Source organism: Lethenteron reissneri, chromosome 16 (genome assembly GCF_015708825.2).
Source record: "Lethenteron reissneri isolate LAM-NWPU_2019-01 chromosome 16, ASM1570882v1, whole genome shotgun sequence".
Classification (NCBI taxonomy): Eukaryota; Metazoa; Chordata; class Hyperoartia; order Petromyzontiformes; family Petromyzontidae; genus Lethenteron; species Lethenteron reissneri.
This window is the reverse complement of record NC_083794.1, coordinates 9,231,095-9,252,967: the sequence shown is the minus strand read 5'-3', so window position 1 is coordinate 9,252,967 and position 21,873 is coordinate 9,231,095. Positions and strand designations below refer to the sequence as shown.

Genomic DNA, 21,873 nt, shown 5'->3' with positions numbered 1-21,873 from the left:
TGCACGGACAGGTTGTCCACAAGTGACTCTAGGGCCGTGCTACGTGCTTTTCAGCAGAGGGCAGCAAACCAGGAAATTATCCTTGTGTTCTACAGTAAAAACATCATTTGGAACTTTCGTGACTGCAGGAATTATTTTTTGGTTCTTTCGGTAAAGTCACGTATAAAGATAAAATAATAAATTAAATTAAATACTAGCATACGACGTTTCGATTGCAACACAAGCAATCATCATCAGGTATAAATTAAATAGAAACACAAATCTAGTATACTTAGAAATGTAATGTAATACAACAGAGAGTCGGATAACATAACAGTCAACACCCTATCTGGTTGATTACGTTCTTCCTGAGAATGCTAAATTTGAGAGAGAGATTAAACACAGAACCAGAAACATATAGACAGACGTATAAGCAGACAGATATCACAGAGATACATAGAGAGAGCAAACATGTGCCTATGTTTGCTCTCTCTATGTATATCTGTGATTCTGTGATATCTGTTTGCTTATATGTCTGTCTATGTTTCTGGTTCTGTGTTTAATCTCTCTCTCAAATTTAGCATTCTCAGGAAGAACGTAATCAACCAGATAGGGTGTTGACTGTTATGTTATCCGACTCTCTGTTCTACAGTACTTCTATGCTCCCGCGTCTAAGCTCCTACACGTTCCACAAACCCGCATCGACCAACATGCTGAAGCATGAGTGGGAAGCTCTTTTAGCAGCGCATTTCAAAGGGCTTTAAGTAAATGTTTACAATTATTTCTACTTTGTGAATGTGAAATTAATAATTAACCGATGCTCTCTCTGAAAAGAACACCGAATGCTTTGGAAATATTCCTGCCGATTTCCTTCTTCTGTCCCGCTGTTTCTTGACGAAATTAACCCCTTTTTTGCTCGAGGCAATGCCAGTTGATTTTCCTAACAGCATTCTCAGATGAAATCTCTTCGGAGACTAAAACTAAATAATGTCCTCGCCGTGCGTTGTGGCACACGCATTGCAATCCTGCGCTGTGGATCGCACAAATGTTGTGAAACTCCCTTTCCATGGGCGCCTGAGGATGTGCCATACCCTGGCTCGCCAAGAGACGGCGGTACAGCAAGTGGACTAACTGCCATCTGTTTACATCTGTACGGAGGATTAGTGTTGCTCCCTCACCCGCGTGGGTTTCTTTTTCAAGGTGCTCTCCAATTTCCTCCCACCACGTGTCATTACTCGGTTGAAAATGGCTTCAAATACAAACCCAATGGAGTTGCAGCACCCTCTTGAAAAAAGAGGGATACGGCTCAGTGTGGCACTCTTGGGTAAATAAGTAAATTGTACGTACAATAATAATACACCTATTAAACTAAAAACACAAGTGATAGCTCCACGAAGTGGCTTATCATGTGGACATGTATAGCAGATAAATACTCTAAATGTATGTTTCTAAATATGGAGAGAAAAGCCAGAGGACCCAGAGAAAAATCAATGCAGCCACGGGGAGAGAACCATACACACTCTAAATAAAAAGGCATCGGGATCGAACCCACGCACGGCCTCCTGCATTCCATTCGAGATAGTTCATATCTTGCCACCGTGGCGAATGATCATCCGGGTCCCTAGTACAGAGGTGGGAAACTTGAGATCCGTGGGTCGTGTCTGGCCCACGACTTCATTGCATACAGCCCGTGGCCACGTGAGGCCTACCACTTAGAAAGGCTTCCAAATAACGATATCTATTTGTCACTGCAAGCTTATTTGATGTATGTCTACTTCGGAACTGTGGCCCGGCATCACCTTGTTAGTTAGAGGAAAGGAGGTGCAAACATTGGATTTGTGTTGGGGAGGCGAGCCAATATATATTTTTAGCATTATTAGAAAACCCTATAGTGTGTATTAATGCGTGGCCAGAAAACAACGTCACTTAAGTCAGTTTCCTTACCAGTTTTCTTACCCCTAATGTACTTGTGCGTCACCCTACCGCTACATAGCTGCGGATCACTCAAAACCGCAAGATAGCTACTTCTCCCTCACCAAAGTTCATCCCCTTGTTTAGGGGAACGAGCGCCACGGGGGACAGCGGAAATCTCCGTCAAGTGATGCCACCTGAGGGTGCTTAAGTTGGCCAAAGACCACACAACGTCAAGGGGCGTGGGGAATTCGGGGTAGGAAATGCACCAATCTAAATGCAATCAGTCCGCATAAGTTGCGGTAATTGGTTTGTAATTGCGACAATGTTTAACCTCAAACTGTGATTTCCTCCTGAATATTTATTTTTTGTCCAATTTAAACACTTTGGGCGGCCAGTATTAAATATTAAAGGCCTGTTTATATTTCAGTTTTGGCGGCGGCCTGCCGCACAAGCAAATTATAATAAGGGAGAAACGCAGGATGCTCGGATAATTTAATTTCATTAGCAACTGATGCCACCCACTGGTTTGCCTTGAATGCTGCACTAGGAACACCACGCGGAATATTAAGCTCAATTAGTTCCCTTTTAATTTCATTCAATTCAGTGGCACTTAACCGAGTGTCCACGTGCAATGTGAACCCTACGGGAATTGAGATTCCCACCCCGGTGATTGGAAGAACTGTCACAATTGAAGGCCTCCGATACAATCGTATCGATTTATTCGTTCACGTTTTGGTGAATGTTTGAGCTCGGGTTTGTAGCGGCCACGAGTGGCTGCAGGCTTCACTTTTAACCCATTACAGAAATACGATATATACAGAAAAAATATCCAGTCTTGCACACGTTTCGATTCATGTATTGTTCGATTAATATTTGATAGTCATCGTTACAGCCCGCCGAAAAATACCCGGTCACTTGGGCACCTGATTTATCTGCAAGCAATACAAATAATTCCAACTATGAAAACGATTAAACTATTTTTATTTGACCAGGTAAGGCCTACTGATCTGTGTAGCTCTTTTTCAGAAGCGAACTGGCCACAAATGATAGCTCAACGAAGTGGCTTATCATGTGGGAAATTATAGCGGGCCAAATTCTCTGAATGCATATTTAGAAATATTCTTTGGTTCTTTCGGTAAAGTCGCGTAGATAGATAAACAATAATAATAAAAAATTTAAGTGAATGCAAATAAGAAAAATTGAAACAACACGAATGGAGACTGTAGCCTGGTTATTAAGTTTGGTGAGTGTATTGGCAGTCTATAATATAGACTGTAGCCTGGTTCTTAACCTCGGTGAGTGTACTGGCAGTCTATAATGTAGACTGTAGCAATGGTTTTTAAACTGAGTGAGCGTACTGGCAGTCAACAATGCAGACTGTAGCCTGATTCTTAACCTGAGTGAGCGCACTGGCAGTTCTTTTTATTCACTTGACTTTACCGAAAGAACCAAAGAATATGAATTCCTGCAGTCACGAAAGTTTTAAGTCAAAATATTTCTAAATGTTGAGGGTGAAACCGAATGACCCAGAGAAAAATGCACACGACCACGGGGATACCATGCAAATTCCAAATGTACGGGCGTCAGGATCGAACGCACGACCTCCTACACACTAGACGACGGACTTAACATCTCACCACCGATACTAACTGTCCATGTACAGCCGTTTTGTCGACTGCTGCATGAAGTTCCCCCGTGCCATGCGGGTCGTGAGCGTGGTTTGACCATAGCTCATGCTGGTCAATTCGGCTTGGCGAAAGCAGGGAGCGTACGCGTGGGAGCATAGTACAATACAACAATGAGTTTTGCGGCACTTCCCTTGGCCAGCCCACAGTATTGCCTCCAAAGCCACCTGTAACAACCTATTTTCTACGTGGCGATCACCCATCCAAGCATTATCCATCCAGCCCGAGACTCTGCTGAGCGTCCGAAACACGACGAGACCAATCACCAATCCCCGTGACTAAAACCAGCCGGAAATGAGTTGCGGTGCATTTTGTTAATATTCATAGCTGTTCAGTCGATTTCTGTTTGTTCTTCTGAAGGGTCCATGGCCACTGGATGGCGGGTGTGCGCAGGTGGTCACAATCATTAGCGGCCAGCCCAGCTGAGCATTCCCATAAAATGGTGCAAAAACAAAAGGGGGACGGAACAAATATGCCGCGCAAGCAACAGCCAACCCCCATTTCCCGGATTAAACCTTTGTTGTGTTTGCGCCGACTTCCAACGTCGCCGACGCACAGCAGCCAGGCTTATCAGTGCTCTGGATTCGAGTTAAATATTTATACATCTTGATCCGTGCGTGCGCACAGTTTGCGGGATAAGTTTCGCAACGCTCAGCGTTGGCAGAGCGCGGCGCTTTTATCCGGCAAACAGTGCGTGGTGTGGGGAGCGGTGGTGCTGCGGTTAGCGCTACGCTGCGTTATGAACCTGGCGACCCGGGTTCGATTCCCGCTCACGGCCATCACCGGTGACGATTATCTGAACCGGTCCTGGGCCTCCCCTCGGTCGACTCAGCCTCACAGTTCAGTCATTCGGCAAATCACGTGTGGTGGGGTAAAGTGTGCGTAATGCCACCTCTTCTTAAATGTCTTGTCAGCGTCGGCAGGCGATGACAAAGAATTAAAATCTAACAAAATAGAAAGTGAAAATGAGTCGGGCTAATTGTGTAATATAACAACTAAATAATATGTATGTATGTTGAACTTCTTTCGTACGAGCACGTAGCCAGCCATGCTAATCAGAGGTGCGGGGGAAAGGACAACAAACTAAACACAAAAATAATTTCTAAAGAAACGAGTTTTCAACATGTATTTTAAAGTGCACAGCCTCCAAGGGCTTCCTAATATCGGAAGGAAGAGCGTTCCAGAAGGCCGCAGAAACGCGTCTCAAAGCGGTGACCGCCGCCTTTGTTCGATGGCGAGCAGCCAGAAACCGCTGCTGCTGCTGTGAGGATGACCCATAGACTCATCACACAGGGACCCATAGACTCTTCACACAGAGACCCATATACTCATCACACAGGGACCCATAGACTCATCACACAGAGACCCATAGATTCATCACACAGAGACCCATAGACTCATCACACAGGGACCCATAGACTCTTCACACAGAGACCCATAGACTCTTCACACAGAGACCCATAGACTCATCACACAGAGACCCATAGACTCATCACACAGGGACCCATAGACTCTTCACACAGAGACCCATAGACTCATCACACAGGGACCCATAGACTCATCACACAGGGACCCATGGACTCTTCACACAGAGACCCATAGACTCATCACACAGGGACCCATAGACTCATCACACAGGGACCCATAGACTCTTCACACAGAGACCCATAGACTCATCACACAGGGACCCATAGACTCTTCACACAGAGACCCATGGACTCATCACACAGAGACCCATAGACCCATCACACAGAGACCCATAGACTCTTCACACAGAGACCCATAGACTCATCACACAGGGACCCATGGACTCTTCACACAGAGACCCATAGACTCATCACACAGGGAACCATAGACTCTTCACACAGAGACCCATAGACTCTTCACACAGAGACCCATAGACTCATCACACAGGGACCCATAGACTCTTCACACAGAGACCCATAGACTCATCACACAGAGACCCATAGACTCATCACACAGGGAACCATAGACTCTTCACACAGAGACCCATAGACTCTTCACACAGGGACCCATAGACTCTTCACACAGAGACCCATAGACTCTTCACACAGAGACCCATAGACTCATCACACAGAGACCCATAGACTCTTCACACAGGGACCCATAGACTCTTCACACAGAGACCCATATACTCATCACACAGGGACCCATAGACTCTTCACACAGAGACCCATAGACTCATCACACAGGGACCCATAGACTCTTCACACAGAGACCCATAGACTCATCACACAGAGACCCATAGACTCATCACACAGAGACCCATAGACTCATCACACAGGGACCCATAAGCAAATTGGTTGTCCCAAGGCCGTAATTATTTTATATATTTGGTGGGGGGACACATCCCCTGTTTATACGATTGTGGTTATGGTTGTCCTTTATTAATCCCTAATCTCTGCCGTTACATACAACGAAACAAGAAAAGGTAAAAAAGAAAAACAGCAATGTAATACTATTAGACATTATTACACTATTATACATTTTTAAAAGTATTTTTTTAAGTCCATCCTATGTCTTTGTGAAAAAAAAATATTTTAGGCAGGATATTAGTTTTCAAATTTAGATATTTTTCTTCTGGGGGGGGGCGTACCCCCATACCCCCTGGAAGATTTGGTCCCCCCCAATGTTGACTCCATGTCTATGGCCTTGGGTTGTCCCTTATCCTTTTATGTGGTGTGTAAGGCAAAGGTAGCAGCCCTACAATTCCTCACGCTGCTGCTGCTAACAGAAGGGCTCCTTTCGTAGTTTATTTTTGTCTAACCTTGCAGGAATTTTAACGTGGTTTGTTTCTTGCCACAAACATATATTTTTAAAATAATAAAACAGGCACGTTCTGTGATGCTTGAATCACTAAACAAAGATGAAAAAGATTAATAATTATCGACGGAGCATACAAACGAAAAGTTTGCACACAAGCAGGCATGGTCATCGGAGTCACCGTGTGCCCTTCTGTTACTCATCAATCATTGGGCATACAATGGCTCCTGTATAAAGGTGACAACAGATCTCCCAGCAGAGCAAGAAGCGAGCCCTTGCTGCAGGACCTTGTCAGGACGAGCGCTGCAGACGTGTGCGTGTAGACGTTGGAGGCGCCACCACGAGTAAAATGAAGTGGCTTTGGATCTTGTGTCTCGTGCTGCCGCTCATAGCGGCAGAAGACCTTTCTCTCGTTGGCCAACCAGAAAATGACTACGATACCGAGGTGAATGCCCCATCCCGTCAGCGATGTCGTGCCACAACAACATCACGGCGTTGTGTGTTCGCCCTTTTGCTGCTGAGTGTAGTAGCTCTCGGATGTGTTTTCGGGTCGTACCGAGTGAAAAAGAGCTTCATAGCTCATCGGATTCGTCAAATGTAAATATTATTCTGTCCGGCGTGGTGTACGACGTTTCGCTCCACTTGGTGGGAGCTTCGGGAATTGAAGGCTATCGCTGAGTTCCTGTGGAAACTGACTTGGCTCAGTTCCTGAGAAAGCTCCCCAACATTTCGAGCGAAGGGTCGAACCTCATATCCAACATCATGGGTACAGACCAGAAATACGACGGAGTGCTTAGAAAATGTATTGGCGTTGTTTTATGTTACTAATCAATGAAACCTCTTGGTGGATACGCGTTTCTTTCACGTACAGCTTTACGTTTAAAAATTACATATTTGACATCATTTTGATGGGTGATGCCTAAAAAAATACAAAGTTAACCTCCTACAGACGTGTTCTTGTTACTTGTGTGATGGGCAATATTAAGTTCCAATGCCTCTCAACCTGAAAGCCTGTTAAGTTAATATCATCACAAAACACCACATAACGTGAGCATTCGCTGGCCCAGCAGCAACAGCTTGCAGTGAAATGTTGACTCCTCCGTCAATTTGCTCGTCACCATGAGCGCCACGGCCGGCGCCTGCTGTTACTCTGGACGATGCGCGGACCATTTAACCCTGACGAGCGTTTCTCTTTCCAGGATGACATGGCCGCTGACCCCAACAGCAATAACACCGGCGCTGTGAGTTACGCTCCCAAACCCACATCAGACTAGCACTGGCGGTGGGCTATGCACGGTGCAAAAGAAGTTCAACATACACGCATTTAGTAATACAACAATAATAATAATTTACAAGCCTTTGTCAATACACTTCTGTGCTGCGTTAGTTAAGGGGTTTTCTTCACCATACTTCACAAACTTGGTCAAAATCTGGAGTGGGAGGGAGGGGGAGGTGCAGCAGAATTCAGATTTCACTGACCACCGAGGTCAGATGATGGACCAGTAATCAAACTCAGATGACGCTTCCACGTTCACGGTGCAATTCACTAACCACTGCACGACCTGCTCCATCCATCGCGTGCGAGCAAGTGAACCAATGTGAGTCAGTTACTCGGACCACACGCTGAGCAGAGACCTGCGAGGGGAGACCCTTCCAAAGGTAGTCGGATTGGTAGGCTGCGTCCGCTGGATCTACCTGCAGGCAGGGCCGGATAAAGGCGTGGGGGCTTTAGGGGCTGCAGCCCAGAGGACCTCCACCAGCTGGAGGGACCTCCAGAGGTTAAGCGAAAAGTTGTTTCATTTGTGAATGCTGAATTGTATTTGTCGTTAGCCTTGTAAAAAAAATTTTATATTTTTCTCTAACTTTCTATTCCTTAAATTTTGACTTAAATTTTCGTGACTGCAGGAATTCATATTCTATGGTTCTTTCGGTAAAGTCACGTAGATAGAAAAAATTATAATACAAATAAACTTTATAAAAATAATCTTGCTTTGGTCATCATCATCTAAAAATAAACTTTATAAAAATTTACTTTATTCTTATTATTTTCTATCTACGTGACTTTACCGAAAGAACCACAAGAATATTTGTTTTCCTCTTGAGAATATTACTGGGTGGGGGCCTCACATCACCTGTAGCCCCGGGGCCTACACAATCTTAATCCGGCCCTGCCTGCAGTGAGATGCCCATCCTCGGGGAGTGGCGTGAGCAAGCAAACGGGGGGCTGCACCTGAACCGTGTCGCCGACGGCGATGACTTCCCCCAGCATGGGTGTTGAACTGTGCCGTTGCTGACACCACCACCCCGTTTTTCCATTGCAGACGCTGGACGTGAGGGGAATGAGGCCAATGCCGAGTGGCACCAGGGTGAGGAGGCCACCGCTGCCGCCACCGGCGTCTGGCTCCGGGCGCCGTTACGAGGCGCGACCCACCAGCGCCCCCAAGGCCGGCCTGGAGGCCCAGAAGGCGATCCGCGATGAGGGGGGCTGCATGTTGCCCGAGAGCGACCTGGTACGTACGTGTGTGTGTGTGCGTGTGGACATGCAGCGGTGGTGTAGAGGTTAGCGCGCTGCGTTACAAACCCTGGCGAGCCGAGGTGAAATTCTCGCTCACGGTCAACACCGGTGACGGTTATCTGAACCGTTCCTGAGCCGCAACTAGTTAGACTCAGCTTCAAATGAGTGCCTGGTGAGATGTACAAACATCGCCACTGGGGAGACAAAGGCGGCCGGGCGTGGTGTTGGCCACCCAGCCTCTTTTGTGCCGTGCCAGCCTTCATAGGTGCTCGCTAACAGCACTTGCCCCTACAGTCTGTTAAGGCTATATGTGGGATATTTTATCTCTGTCTTTGTATATGTATCTTCATTGCTTGGCAAAAAAACTAATATTTTACGTTTCAGAGAATAAATGAGCCACTTTCAGTGAACAAATAAAATGTACTGTGATTTTGTTTTAATGCAGCAGTAATTGGTGACGATGCTGTGCCCTTCAGCGAGCTGCACTTGAAAATCGAATGTAACCGTGGGTGTGTGAAACTCACATTCTGATCCAGGCCCTCAGCGGTGCCGGATCAGTGATCTTACTCTGAGCCACGTAGGCCCACCTCACCCACAGAGCTGTTTTTTTTTACGAACAACTTAATTAATTAACGAGCTCATTGATAAATTAATGAGCGAGTTGAATACATTACTTGAGCAAGTGATTGATCGAGCGAATTAACGATCGATCCTATGAATACATAAATAAATAAACGGATGACCGAACAACTTGAGCGAATGAACAAACGGAAAGCGCTTCATGGGTGTCCTGTGCTGTGTTGTGGGGGGGGGGTCAGGGCGTGTTGTGCCCGACGGGCTGCGAGCTGCGCGAGGAGCTCCTGAAGCAGCGCGACCCGGTGCGCTACAAGATCTCAATGCTCAAGCAGAACCTCACCTACTTCATCAACAGCTTCGACCGCATGGCCGCCGACTCCAACACGCTCAAGCAGAACGTGCAGACGCTGCGCAGACGCCTCAACGGTGAGCGGCGCTCGCACGTGCGCCTGACGCACGTGCACACGCGCACACGCGCACACGCAAAGGCGACGGACCCCGCTGTCAGCGAGCACCTGTTAAGGCCCGACACGGCACGCAAGGGGGTCGATGGGCAGCGCCATGTCCTCTGTCTCCCCAGTGCTGACGGTTACACACCATACCAGGTACTCATATTACAGCTGAGTCGACCTAAGGGAGGGCCAAGTACAAGTTCAGATGTTCGTTATCGATGCTGTTCGTGAGTGGAAATCGAATTTGGGTCGCCGGATTCGAGGGCTTAAGATGTCACTGGGTACTTTTTGGATTGTTAGTAGGATGGAATACACACGTGACTTAGTAGCTACAGTCATCAGTTTAGAAATAATTTGCAGCCGTTTGTCAACGGTTGATGAATCTCTCCCTATACAACTTCAGCCATGGGTAGTTGTTTGACCATAATTGACCACGCTGGCGCAGTGAGGGGTGGGTGGTAAGACCAGTTACAATATCACTCACCACTGATATCAGTCCTGGCTGGGATTATCACTCAGATAACCAGGTTCATAGCGCAGTGCGCTAATGGCTCCAACCACTACATCAAACCCATAGCAAGGGGAATACTTGATGTAGTGGGCCAGGCATTTAATTTTTTTCCCTGTCATTGACCCGGACAAACCTGGCTGAAATTAAGGCCAGCCATGGGCCCCACTTTTTATTCGAAGGTTTCCACTGTGCTAAGGCTAGAAACACAGTTTTATATTTTTACCCAACGTTTTAAATTTTAAAAAGGGGCACAATCCATTGGTGTCGCTTGGTGGGAATGGCCCATTGTGCAAGAAATGAAATGGGGGCCCCATTGTCCAACTTCAAATTGATGATCTGGAAGCACCTGGGCTCCTCCACTCTCACTCGTGAGCCCTGGTGCAGTCACACCGCCTGTACACTCGACAGCGACGCCACTGTGACTCAATCTACCAAATTAAGTTGGGCCCCTGTCCAATTTAACATAATTGAGCTGGCCGAGCCTCAGCCTTCTGGCTCGTAGTGCCCCGGTGCAGTTGTGCCGCACGCACGCTGAATAGCGACGCCACTGGCACTCTCTCAAGCGATAAACAGAAGCCTCACCTTCGCGTAGCTGACGCCGAGATGCGCGGGGCCGCTGTGTGACAGGAGCAGCTCGCAGCAGCACCCACGTGGATGCGCAGAAGGAGATAGAGAACCGCTACAAGGAGGTGAAGATCCGCATCGAGTCAACGGTGGCCGGCTCGCTGCGCTCCATGAAGTCCGTGATGGAGCACCTGCGAGCCAAGATGCAGCGCATGGAGGAGGCCATCAAGACGCAGAAGGAGCTGTGCAGCGCGCCTTGCACCGTCAGCTGTCACGTGCCCGTCGTGTCCGGAATGCGTACGTAGGGGGGCTCGCGACGCGTTAGCACGGCAACTCACTCGCTCGCGATTGTAGGTGGCAATCGTCGCCCCACTCCCCTCCCCCTCTGGCCCCCCCGCTCCTGGCAGACTAAATGCCGGTTTGCAGGCCAGGTGAGTTCACCTTGGGCCCGCAAGGGATGGCTGCCACTAGTGGGTGCCCTTTCAAATGTGTTGATGGGATGAGATGTCAAAAACGAATCATTGAACGATACAATTCGGATTTATGACGCTTCTAAATTCGGTTGCATTTCAAGACTCTACAAGACACGTCTCTTTCCTAGCAACTGCTTAACTTTGGAACTCCTTCCTATCGTACAATTCCCATGTCCTTTTAACCTTGCTCAATACAGGAAACACGTTAACTATTACCTGTTACACCTTCAGGAGTGCTCTTTTAGTGTTGCGTCTTTGCACTTGTGCTCAGCAACTGTGATACAAAAAAAATATTGGCTGACATGCAGCTCAAATGAATTCGTATTTTTTTTTCCCAGATATTTTTTTTCAACTGGGAGAAAGTGATGGGTAGGATGTGATGATAATAGGGTTTCGTCAAATAGAGTTTAACTCTCAAGGTACGTGTGTAAACTCAAGCGTGTGACAATTATCTACCAGTTATGTTAAACATATTCCAATATAACAATTCGGCGAATGGAGTGAGCAAAACTGTTCAAACGAGACGGAAAATGTCTTAACAAGAATCAATTCTCGATTGAATAGCGAATCAAAACTGTGACATTCCCCATCAAACTGCTGGCGGTGGAGGCTGGGGGTACATTGTAAACATTAATGGGGACGCATGTGGTCCCGTGGTTTACAGACTGTGAGGACATCTATCGAAACGGTGGCCGCACAAGTGAAGCGTACTACATCCAGCCGGACCTCTTCTCAAAGCCCTACAAGGTGTTCTGCGACATGGACAGCCACGGAGGAGGTGAGATCTCAATCGGGACGTGGTTGCTGCCCGTTTGAATTACTGAACGGCTCTGAAGTTTAAATAACAATGTGAAATAAAATATTTAAAAAATTGCCATCTGAAAGATCCAGAGTAGACAGGTGAGGAGGGTTTTTCTTTCATCCAGCAATGGATTTTGACAAAGCGGCTTTGAATTATTTTGATTGTTGTTGTTTTTTTTGTCGAGCACGAGACAAAATCCCTGTTTTACTCTGACGCTAATAATTTACACTTCTAGGCTGGACCGTCGTCCAGAACCGAGTGGATGGCAGCTCCAACTTCGCGAGAGACTGGAACACCTACAAGGCTGGGTTTGGAAACATTGCCTTCGATAACGGGAAGTCCATTTGCAACATTCCAGGTAACTTTCCTGACTGCAGGGATTCATCTTCTTCTAGATTTGAAGCTTTCGTGACTGCAAGGATTCATATTCTTAGGTTTTTTCGGTAAAGTCACGTAGGTAAAACATTAAAAAATTAATAAAAGTAAAATAAAATAAAAATCACGACGTTTCGGAGGCAACACAAGCTTCCGTCTTCAGGTGGAACCGTCACGACAGCTGTATCAAGTACTTGTATCAAGTACTTGTATCAAGTACTTGATACAGCTGTCGTTGGCTGTGACGGTTCCACCTGAAGACGGAAGCTTGTGTTGCCTCCGAAACGTCGTGATTTTTATTTTATTTTACTTTTATTAATTTTTTAATGTTTTACCTACGTGACTTTACCAAAAAAACCTAAGAATATTCATCTTCTTGGTTCTTTCGGTAAAGTCACGTAGAAAGGAAATAATAAAAGAATAAATAATCAAACATTATAAAATACAAAAATAAAACAAAATAAAATACAATTGTGAGAATTGTATTTTATTTCGATTTAAAGCTTTCGTGACTGCAGGGATTCATCTTCTTGGTTCTTTCAGTAAAGTCACGTAGAAGGGAAATAATAAAATAATAAATAATAAAACATAATAAAATACAAAAATAAAACAAAATAAAATACAATTGTGAGAATTGTATTTTATTTCGATTTCAAGCTTTCGTGACTGCAGGGATTCATCTTCTTGGTTCTTTCGGTAAAGTCACGTAGAATTGAAATAATAAAATAATAAAAATAAAACATAATAAAATAATTCTCACGACGTTTCGGCCACAACGCAAGTAGCCGTCCTCAGGTGGAGAACAGGTCTGTCGAGGAGACTCTGTAAAATCGGCAATCTGCGCCGATTAGAACTTGGTCTGTGCCGTGGTGTTACTGACTGGTACGGGTAACCTAACTTGTCGCGCACGGCCTCGTGCCATCATCGGTCGGAGCTCCTCCTGCGGTCATTTTTGAGGCTCTCGTTAAAAAGTCTTGAGACTCCGCGAGACTTTGTTAAATGACTCTCGTAACTATTCGCCTCTCCATCTGGCAGTGCTCCAATTTCTTGGTGCAAATTAATAACGTGGCATCGCACTGCACGTTAGTACATTACAACTCAACGCTTACAGTACAGGTAAAAAAAAAATGCACGAAAAAAGTACAAACATAAATGATGGAATGCAAGAACATATCAAATGAACAATGCACATATTAACCCAGAAACAAGCCTGCTCATGACCCACGCTGTACAGCTGCCCGTAGGACGCCCGGCACATTCGCCAACAATTTCCCCGTCTCCCCCAATCCCCGGTCGAGTGCAGGCGAGTACTGGCTGGGCACGGAAACCGTTCACCAGCTGACTAAGCAGCACACGCAGCAGGTGCTGTTCGACATGAGCGACTGGGAGGGCAGCAGCGTGTACGCTCAGTACGCCAGCTTCCGGCTGGAGAACGAGGCGCAGGGCTACCGCCTTTGGGTGGAGGATTACAGCGGCAACGCAGGCAACGCACTGCTGGATGGGGCCACGCAGCTCATGGGCGACAACCGCACCATGACCATCCACAACGGCATGCAGTTCAGCACCTTCGACCGAGACAACGACAACTGGTAATGGTCGCACGCCCCGTCCTTGCACTTCGCGTGGAGTTTTGCGCACGTGTGCGGCAGTCGGTCGGTTGGCGCGCTGCGCGACGAACCTGGCGACCCGAGTTCGATAACCCTCTCACGGCCAACGGCGGTGGTGAATATCCGAACCTTTCCTGGGCCTTCCCAAGGTCGACTCATCGCTTCAAACGAGTACCCAAACATTGACACTGGGGAGACAAAGACGGCCGGCCCGGGTGCTGGCCCTAACCACCCTCTCGTGCGCCACGCCAGGCTCCCAGACGAGCTTATTAACAGCACTTGCCCCAACAGTCTGTGTGGTTATACGGGGGATCTTTGTGTCCGTGTGTTGTCTCCGCTATTTCCCGCACGGTGCTGTTTTATGGGAAGCAAAACAAGTTGTTCGCTGAGGGCCCCTCGCCGCTAAGCCAGTGCCAGCGGGGATGAAGTCTTTCATGGGTTTGAGAGTACACTTTGTGAGCAACCAGAAGCGGCTAACAATTCCCATTGCAGCCCATTTAGAGTACGCCGTGCAAAACAGGACTACTCTGTGTTCTGTCAATATTAGCTGTGGGAAACTTTTGAAAAAATCCAGAGCGTGTTATAAAAGCAGGGTTTTTAAAACTCCGCCGGTGCGGTTATGACAGCGTGAATGAATGAACGTGTTTAATCTTAATTTTGGAGCTTTCGTGACTGCAGGAATTATTCTTTGGTTTTTTCGGTAAAGTCACGTATAAAAATAAAATAATATAATAAATTAAATAATAGCATATTTAATTTATTATTTTATTTTTATACGTGACTTTACCGAAAAAACCAAAGAAGAACGTGTTTAAATCGGCTCAGAACCCACCGAATTAATTACACAAATTGAACAAGGGCAGGATTGCAATTAAACAAGATCGGCACCTCGCAGGATTTTTCTGCACTGCCCTCTGCTGCCCACCAAGTCACCCCACAGGACAACCTGATTGTGTATGCTGTTTAACTTCCGTGATTTGACGTTCCACAGGGTTGAGACGCTAACTACCTCGCCTGGTATACAGGAGGTAATTGGTTCGATCCCGACCCTGACGCCTGTATATTTGGAGTTTGCATGTTCTCCCCGTGGCTGCATGGATTTTTCTCCATGTCCTCCAGCTTTTCCCCCCACATTTAGACTCAACAACACGCGTTCAGAGAATTTGGCTCCGATACATTTCCACGTGATAAGCCACTTTGTTGACCTGTCATTTGTGGGCAGGTCGCTATATAGCTCAGTGGGCCTTACCCGGTAAAATAAAATAAAAAATATTTTTACGGTTTAGTTTGAGATCCGGGTAAATTTGCCACTGGCTCTTCTCTAACAAAGTTCACTTCTCCAGGAACCCCGGCGACCCGACCAAGCACTGCTCGCGCGAGGACGCTGGTGGTTGGTGGTACAATCGCTGCCATGCAGCCAATCCCAACGGCCGCTACTACTGGGGCGGCATCTACACCAAGGAGCAGGCGGACTACGGCACGGACGACGGCGTTGTGTGGATGAACTGGAAGGGCTCCTGGTATTCCATGCGCCAGATGGCCATGAAGCTTCGACCCAAGTGGCCCTAGCCGTTATTCTGTCAATTTTTAAAATATACTCTCACGAGCCCTTTTGATGCGTTGACGGGTTGTTCCGCGTCTTTGCCGGCATGACCCCAAAAAACATCGGAGAGCCATACAGCACAATCTTGAAAAGCTACGTGGAGGCGTACTTTCATAAGGCCCGCGAAATTTCCATGGGATTATTTTCAAAAATCAGTTTGAACTTCCATCAAAATGATTGTGTTTTTTGATAGGGTACAGGACCATTCTGGTTTGCAGCAGGGTTTTGGAGTTGTAGAAACTGAATGCATAGAATTATATTGTGGGATGTGATTAAATATGTGGCCGTCAATGAGATACTGAGTATGTCAATTTTATGTGACAAGTGAGGAAGCTGTCCGCAATGATGAAGGCTAAAACAAAGAGTGCAGTGAGTAAAACTAACAATCATGCCTTGTTCCCCACAGAGCCATCTCTGTTGCATTTTGAATTCCGATTAAAAATAACGCTTACAACAAAAGTAAAAAAAAAGAAATACAAAGGGGCTTTGTTTGGAGTTGTACTGTCAGCGCCTTGAAAAATAATGCATTTTAAATTAAGTGTTAAAAGAAAGCCGGTGCATTTCTGTTCTATTTGACCTATTTCCAAGGGAGGGCCCCCGCCTCCTCCCCCAGAACAATATCTTAACTTTATCAAAAAAAACAATGAAAATAAAAAAATATAAAAAGTTGAAGGTCTTTTCTTCCATGGCTGTATACATTGACTGAGGCTGTTTGACATCAATGAGAGTGACTTCAAACACCAATAAAAATGAGCACCTGTCTATGCTCCATAAGCTTACACCGTCTTGTGCCATCTATGGATTAAGTATGCTTTTGTTTTACAGATAAAAGAATGAAATATTTACTCAGAAAGGGACCATGTTACACGCACAACATGGGGTAATCATGCCACTCTCTAATGACTGACACAAATATGACAGGTGCCTGCATTTAATATTTTCGTATGGAATGTGCGTGCACCTATAATAAGAAATAATAACACTGATCTTAGCATGTGGAGAAACCTTCCCAAATGGAATGTAAAAAAAAATATCAATATTTTTACAAACTGCAGCAGCAGCTTACACTGAAAACCCACATTTAAAATATGTTTTAACAGAGGTGGCTCAGAAGGATAATACCAACATCAGAGCATTGAGCCAGCACTACTCATGCTCCGCTGTCTGGAAATACTGTACACAACAACTCCCAATTAAAGCAGCTTCTCAAGGTCACCAAAAGATCGCAACAACAACAACAACAACAACAAAACATCAAACAATATTTTGATTTTCACTTATTTTTCTTATTCCAGCTCCGAGGAATGAAACGCATTCAAATAAATTGCCATGGGCCAAAAACCCCTAGAGCAGGGCATATGAGAAAGTTCACCACCCGAGTGTTCATGAGAAGACGATTTCCCCAAAACATCACCCATTATATTTATTATTACTTGTAATGCAGTGTTATTGACACATTTGTTGACTTTGTTGTTCTTTGTGCTCGTGCACCACCGGTAACGCATGACAAAAAAACAAGCTTTTTTTAGGTGTGGATAATAGGCGATTGTAGGGACCTCAAGGGTAGTTCTTTGACATCCACTTCCAGGCGACATACCCTGACACGGTGTGATGCACTGCTTTCTGCGATAGTTCTGAATGTAAATGTCTTCATCTCAACTCGAAGACACTAGGACTCAAAGGTGTTTTACAAAATTCAAAAGAGGCTCATCAACGCTGTTCTAAGACGATACCCCACTCACGTCCTCTCTTCTGCCAACAAAGAATTCAACAACACACACGTGACACCATGTTGGCAGTGGTGCACAAGCACAAATAACAAAACCTTATCACATTTTTGCCAATAAAACTGCCATAAAAATATATAACAGGCAACATTTTGGGCAATGGTCCTTCTTTATGGCCAGAGAGATTTACAGGCCAGAGAGATTGAGTGCAAGTCTCCAACTAATCTTCTTGGTTCTTTCGGTAAAGTCACGTAGAATGGAAATAATAAAATCATAAAAATAAAACATAATAAAATCATTCTCACGACGTTATTTTATTATTTACATTCTACGTGACTTTACCGAAAGAACCAAGAAGATGTATCCCTGCAGTCACGAAAGCTTCAAATCGAAATTTCTCCAACTAATGTTCACTCAATCTCTGGCCTCTCTATGTAGCTGCTCTGAAGACGGACGATTGTACAAAAACGATGCATATTATGGAACATAGCATTGATCACTAACCACGTAACTCTATTTGCCTTTAATTAACGTTAATCGCCAATATCAACATTCTGGTGAAAATAATTGATGGTGCATATGACGGTGTACTAGGCTTTTTAGTGTAATCCCAAACCTGGGGCATACAAAGTCTGCATCATGTGCTCAATTCCGGCATGGCTATGTCTGCACAGCATGCCAATAGATCACAAGCCGACCGCTAAGTTCATATTTGGCAAACCTTCGTAGCGACCTTTAGATGCAACCTTGGCTTATTTACCCAGCGATGTCAGATTAGCAGCTTAGCAATGGCAGGACACGTGTTCGTGAGTTTTGCATCAACAAAATTCCTGGTTTATCTCGACTGATAAAAATGTTGCAGTTTTTGCAGATAGAGCTAATGATTAAGGACGAAACAATATTTCCCGTAAAATGAATGTGAAATACTTCACTCCACTGCCAAATGTACTATCGTATCCGTAAGCCTATATGCGCGTAAGAACAATTATCTGAACGTGTCTCTTTGTCGAATGTCTGTAGACTTATAGTCGATAAAGTTCACTTAGCACTCAACTATTAAGGCTGGCACAACAGGGATAGAAACATCTGTTTATGGATGTTTCTTCTTGACCGTATACTCCAGATCGTAAGACGCTACAAACGTTAAAATAGACATTAAAACGCGCCCTACACGTGATTTCCCGGTGTTAATAAAATCATAAACACCGTCCACAAGACAACACGTACTCCGCACTTTTTATTTATGTCTGTACGGTTGGCTACGCATGGTGCAAAAGAAGTTCAACATACACACAAAGATCCCCCATATAGCCTTAACAGACTGTAGGGGCAAGTGCTGTTAGCGAGCACCTATGAAGGCCATACACACACACACTGTAAGACATGTATGTCCTGTCCATTGCTGGCCTTCATCCAGCAGTGGATAGGTCATGGCTGATGATGACTTGGCTGTCCAAGGCAGGTGTGAACCACCGTTATTGTGCTTCTTGTCATTTTATATACTTTATTTTTTATTTATTTTAGTGATTTTCTTACCCTTTTCTTCACTTTACACTCCTATCGTTTTGTGCATCGCTTGTTGTTTGTAACTCGGTATGAAAAATAGCTTCACAGCTCATCGGATTCCTCCACGATAAATACAGATTCTGATTCCATAATCAGAATAAGTTCGCATTTTTCCCCCCTATTTTCTACTCACTGTTAACTTCATAGCCTGATTGATGACAGCAATTTCGCTCGACGATTTCCTTTTTACAAAAAGTTAGACAAACGCCGGCCTGTCAATGAGCACGCTAGCTTCACGGCAGTGTGGCTCCCATTGCATTCCTGCGTGCGAGCGCGAACGCATCAATCAGACGACAATCCGCACGAGTTGCCTCCCAGCGTTCGCCTCTGCACACACCACAACGGCACGCGCACGCACGCGCGCACGCCCGTAGGGGGAGGAGGAGGAGGAGGCTGCATGCTGTTTTGTTTTTGTTTCAAAGTGAATTCCGAGAGCGACGATGAGAGCGGCACGTGCACACCGTTCGTTCGGTGCCTCCGAATAAAATAAAATAATCAAATGAGTAATTCCCCAACCACTCTCATTTCACTTAAGGTGCACATGAATGGATGACGGCCTCCACACTCTGTGTTGGTCTCACGGTGGGCGTTTCTACCACCACCACCACCCCATAAATTTCGATTTAAAGCTTTCGTGACTGCAGGGATTCATCTTCTTGGTTCTTTCGGTAAAGTCACGTAGAATGGAAATAATAAAATAATAAAAATAAAACATAATTAAAGAATTCACCACCCCATACTTCACCACGCTGGTCAGTGCGGGCTGGTGAAGGGGAGGTGGACGGGGCCGGGTTCAGAATCACTCCCCAGCGATGTTCGCCGTGGCCGGGAATCGAGTTCGGTTTCCTTGAGCATAGCACGTGAACCACTGCACCATTTACTAGGACACTAAAAGGTGGCTCAATGGTCAGAGCGCAGAGTTGGCACGTCTGAGATCCTCGGTTTGAATTTCGAATTTCAGCCATCCTTGATAACAAACAAAAAAACTGGATCCCAAGCGTAGCATATCGATGGTGTTAGCCCAGTAAGCAATGGCTGCACAAACAAAACATGATGTGAAAGTTGGCTTTACAATTGAGTTGGCCAAATTCCAGCTACAAGAAAATTGTAATATGTACGGTAAATAATTTAATCGCCTTGACTGTCCAGGTGACAATCTCGTATGCAGAACTTATGGAAGTGCGACCTCTACTGTAGTACATTATTTTTAAAAAGCCGCTTGAATATTTGTCATAAGTCCTGCTTACATCTCTTTGATCTCTCCGACATGCCCTTCTCCAACACACGGGATGCACAACTCTGTGGAGTGAAAATGTTGAATGACTTCTGAAGAGCATCGGATGACAAGAATCTGACGGCAAAATTGGAATAAATAGGGGGGAAATAAATAGACAATTTTATGTAAGGAACGACACGAAGGCATGTGCCAAAATACTTGATGATACAGATAACAATACATCAATTCGTCGCTTAACACTCATGCATATGCCCACGCTACCTGTTTCAAATTGTTCCTGTATGAACCTTTGTTTGACGACTTTTGCAAATGCTATGCATATTTCCCAGTTACGTTTTTTTTTAGCATATAAATATTGTAGGAATTATCGGCAAAGAGCAATACAAATGGAGATGGTGAAACCAGACAATCGTAAATTTATACCGGAATGAAACTACGAGTTAAAATGTGATTTTTCATCGAATTACTACTGGCTTGGTGCCCAGTGCGCGAGGCTAATGTTTATCAGCGCCTGCCTTGACGCAAAGCAAATATAATTTTCAAGTTGCTTTCCCTGAATTGTTACGGGAACTCCTGGCACCGTTTTCCAGAATTTTTCCAATAAATAACCCGATTGTAAATGTGACTCGCACAGGAAGTGCGTGTTTCAACGATTACACAATGGCACACAATGGTGAAGTATAGTCACAGATGCCGTGCATTTTTTCTTTTTACAGTTGCGGATTGTGGCTTCTGCTAGCTTTGGTGGGATGTCTGTTAAGGTAATACGATTGTGGCTTCTGAACTGGTTTCAATTCTATCGCTGTTGACACCAACATCTTGGCTTTTAAGCCCCTAGGCTGCACTGTGGATGCTCTTCGCAATTTCGGGCTGCCAGGAAATTTATCACAATAAACTCCAAATAATTGTTCACTTGGAATTCACGTCTCACCTCGGGCTATGTCACCCACACGAGCCCAAAGAACCCCGAGGTTTTGACTTTATAGCAAAATTGACTCGTAATGAGTACATGGAGTTTGTGTTACACTATTAATGGACATGTTGAATCTGTTAACACTCTTTTATGATTGCCGTAGTCGAGTCAGAGCCCAATGCTGTTACTGCCACTGCCACGGAATTTTGCCATCACTTCAAGCTTCATTCTTCCGGATTCCCAGAGTCGTTATGAAGTCGATCACCGACCTTCACGCATCCTCTCTCAAAGTAGCTACCCCCCCCCCCCCCCCCCCCCCCCGTCTACCGTTTGGTATCTTTTTCTCGTGTGCTTGAAGTTGATTAGTCCACAGTTTTCTTAATACAGGGTGTTTTAAAACGATGGACCCGATTTTAAATCGCTATATCTCTGCAACCACGAACCGCCCATGAATTAAACTCTTACCACTTGAGAGGGCGGGGCCTAGAGAGGGCGGGGCATAGAGGGAGCGGGGCATAGAGTTTCAAATCGTTACCACGAGATGCCTCTCCCAGCGCACAAACAGCCCCTAGCCTCAGTCATTCGCCGCA

General features: G+C 45.4%; 1 protein-coding gene and 1 long non-coding RNA gene across 4 annotated transcripts in view; one reads left to right on the top strand and one right to left on the bottom strand.

The window, feature by feature from the left end:
• LOC133342948 (uncharacterized) overlaps positions 1-8,727 on the bottom strand; it is a 35,054-nt gene extending 26,327 nt beyond the window's left edge. For all 3 annotated transcript variants that reach the window (XR_009755198.1, XR_009755197.1, XR_009755199.1), the window contains exon 1: positions 8,593-8,727. This is a non-coding gene — a long non-coding RNA (uncharacterized LOC133342948). The remainder of the gene's footprint in view (positions 1-8,592) is intronic.
• FGB (fibrinogen beta chain) lies at positions 6,616-16,619 on the top strand. Its single transcript, XM_061552344.1, has 9 exons — positions 6,616-6,807; positions 7,562-7,603; positions 8,684-8,872; positions 9,696-9,879; positions 11,050-11,277; positions 12,118-12,231; positions 12,491-12,613; positions 13,934-14,219; positions 15,581-16,619. The coding sequence occupies exons 1-9, from the start codon at positions 6,712-6,714 to the stop codon at positions 15,804-15,806; spliced, it is 1,488 nt and encodes a 495-aa protein (XP_061408328.1). The 5' UTR covers positions 6,616-6,711; the 3' UTR covers positions 15,807-16,619.
• The last annotated feature ends 5,254 nt before the right edge of the window (positions 16,620-21,873 follow it).

Excerpts from the sequence above, each read along its gene's own strand:
- FGB (XM_061552344.1), top strand. The coding sequence starts at position 6,712 with ATGAAGTGGCTTTGGATCTTGTGTCTCGTGCTGCCGCTCATAGCGGCA. Across the intron at positions 8,873-9,695 it reads TGTTGCCCGAGAGCGACCTG|GGCGTGTTGTGCCCGACGGG; the intron begins GTACGTACGTGT and ends GGGGGGGGTCAG. Across the intron at positions 9,880-11,049 it reads GCTGCGCAGACGCCTCAACG|CTCGCAGCAGCACCCACGTG; the intron begins GTGAGCGGCGCT and ends TGACAGGAGCAG.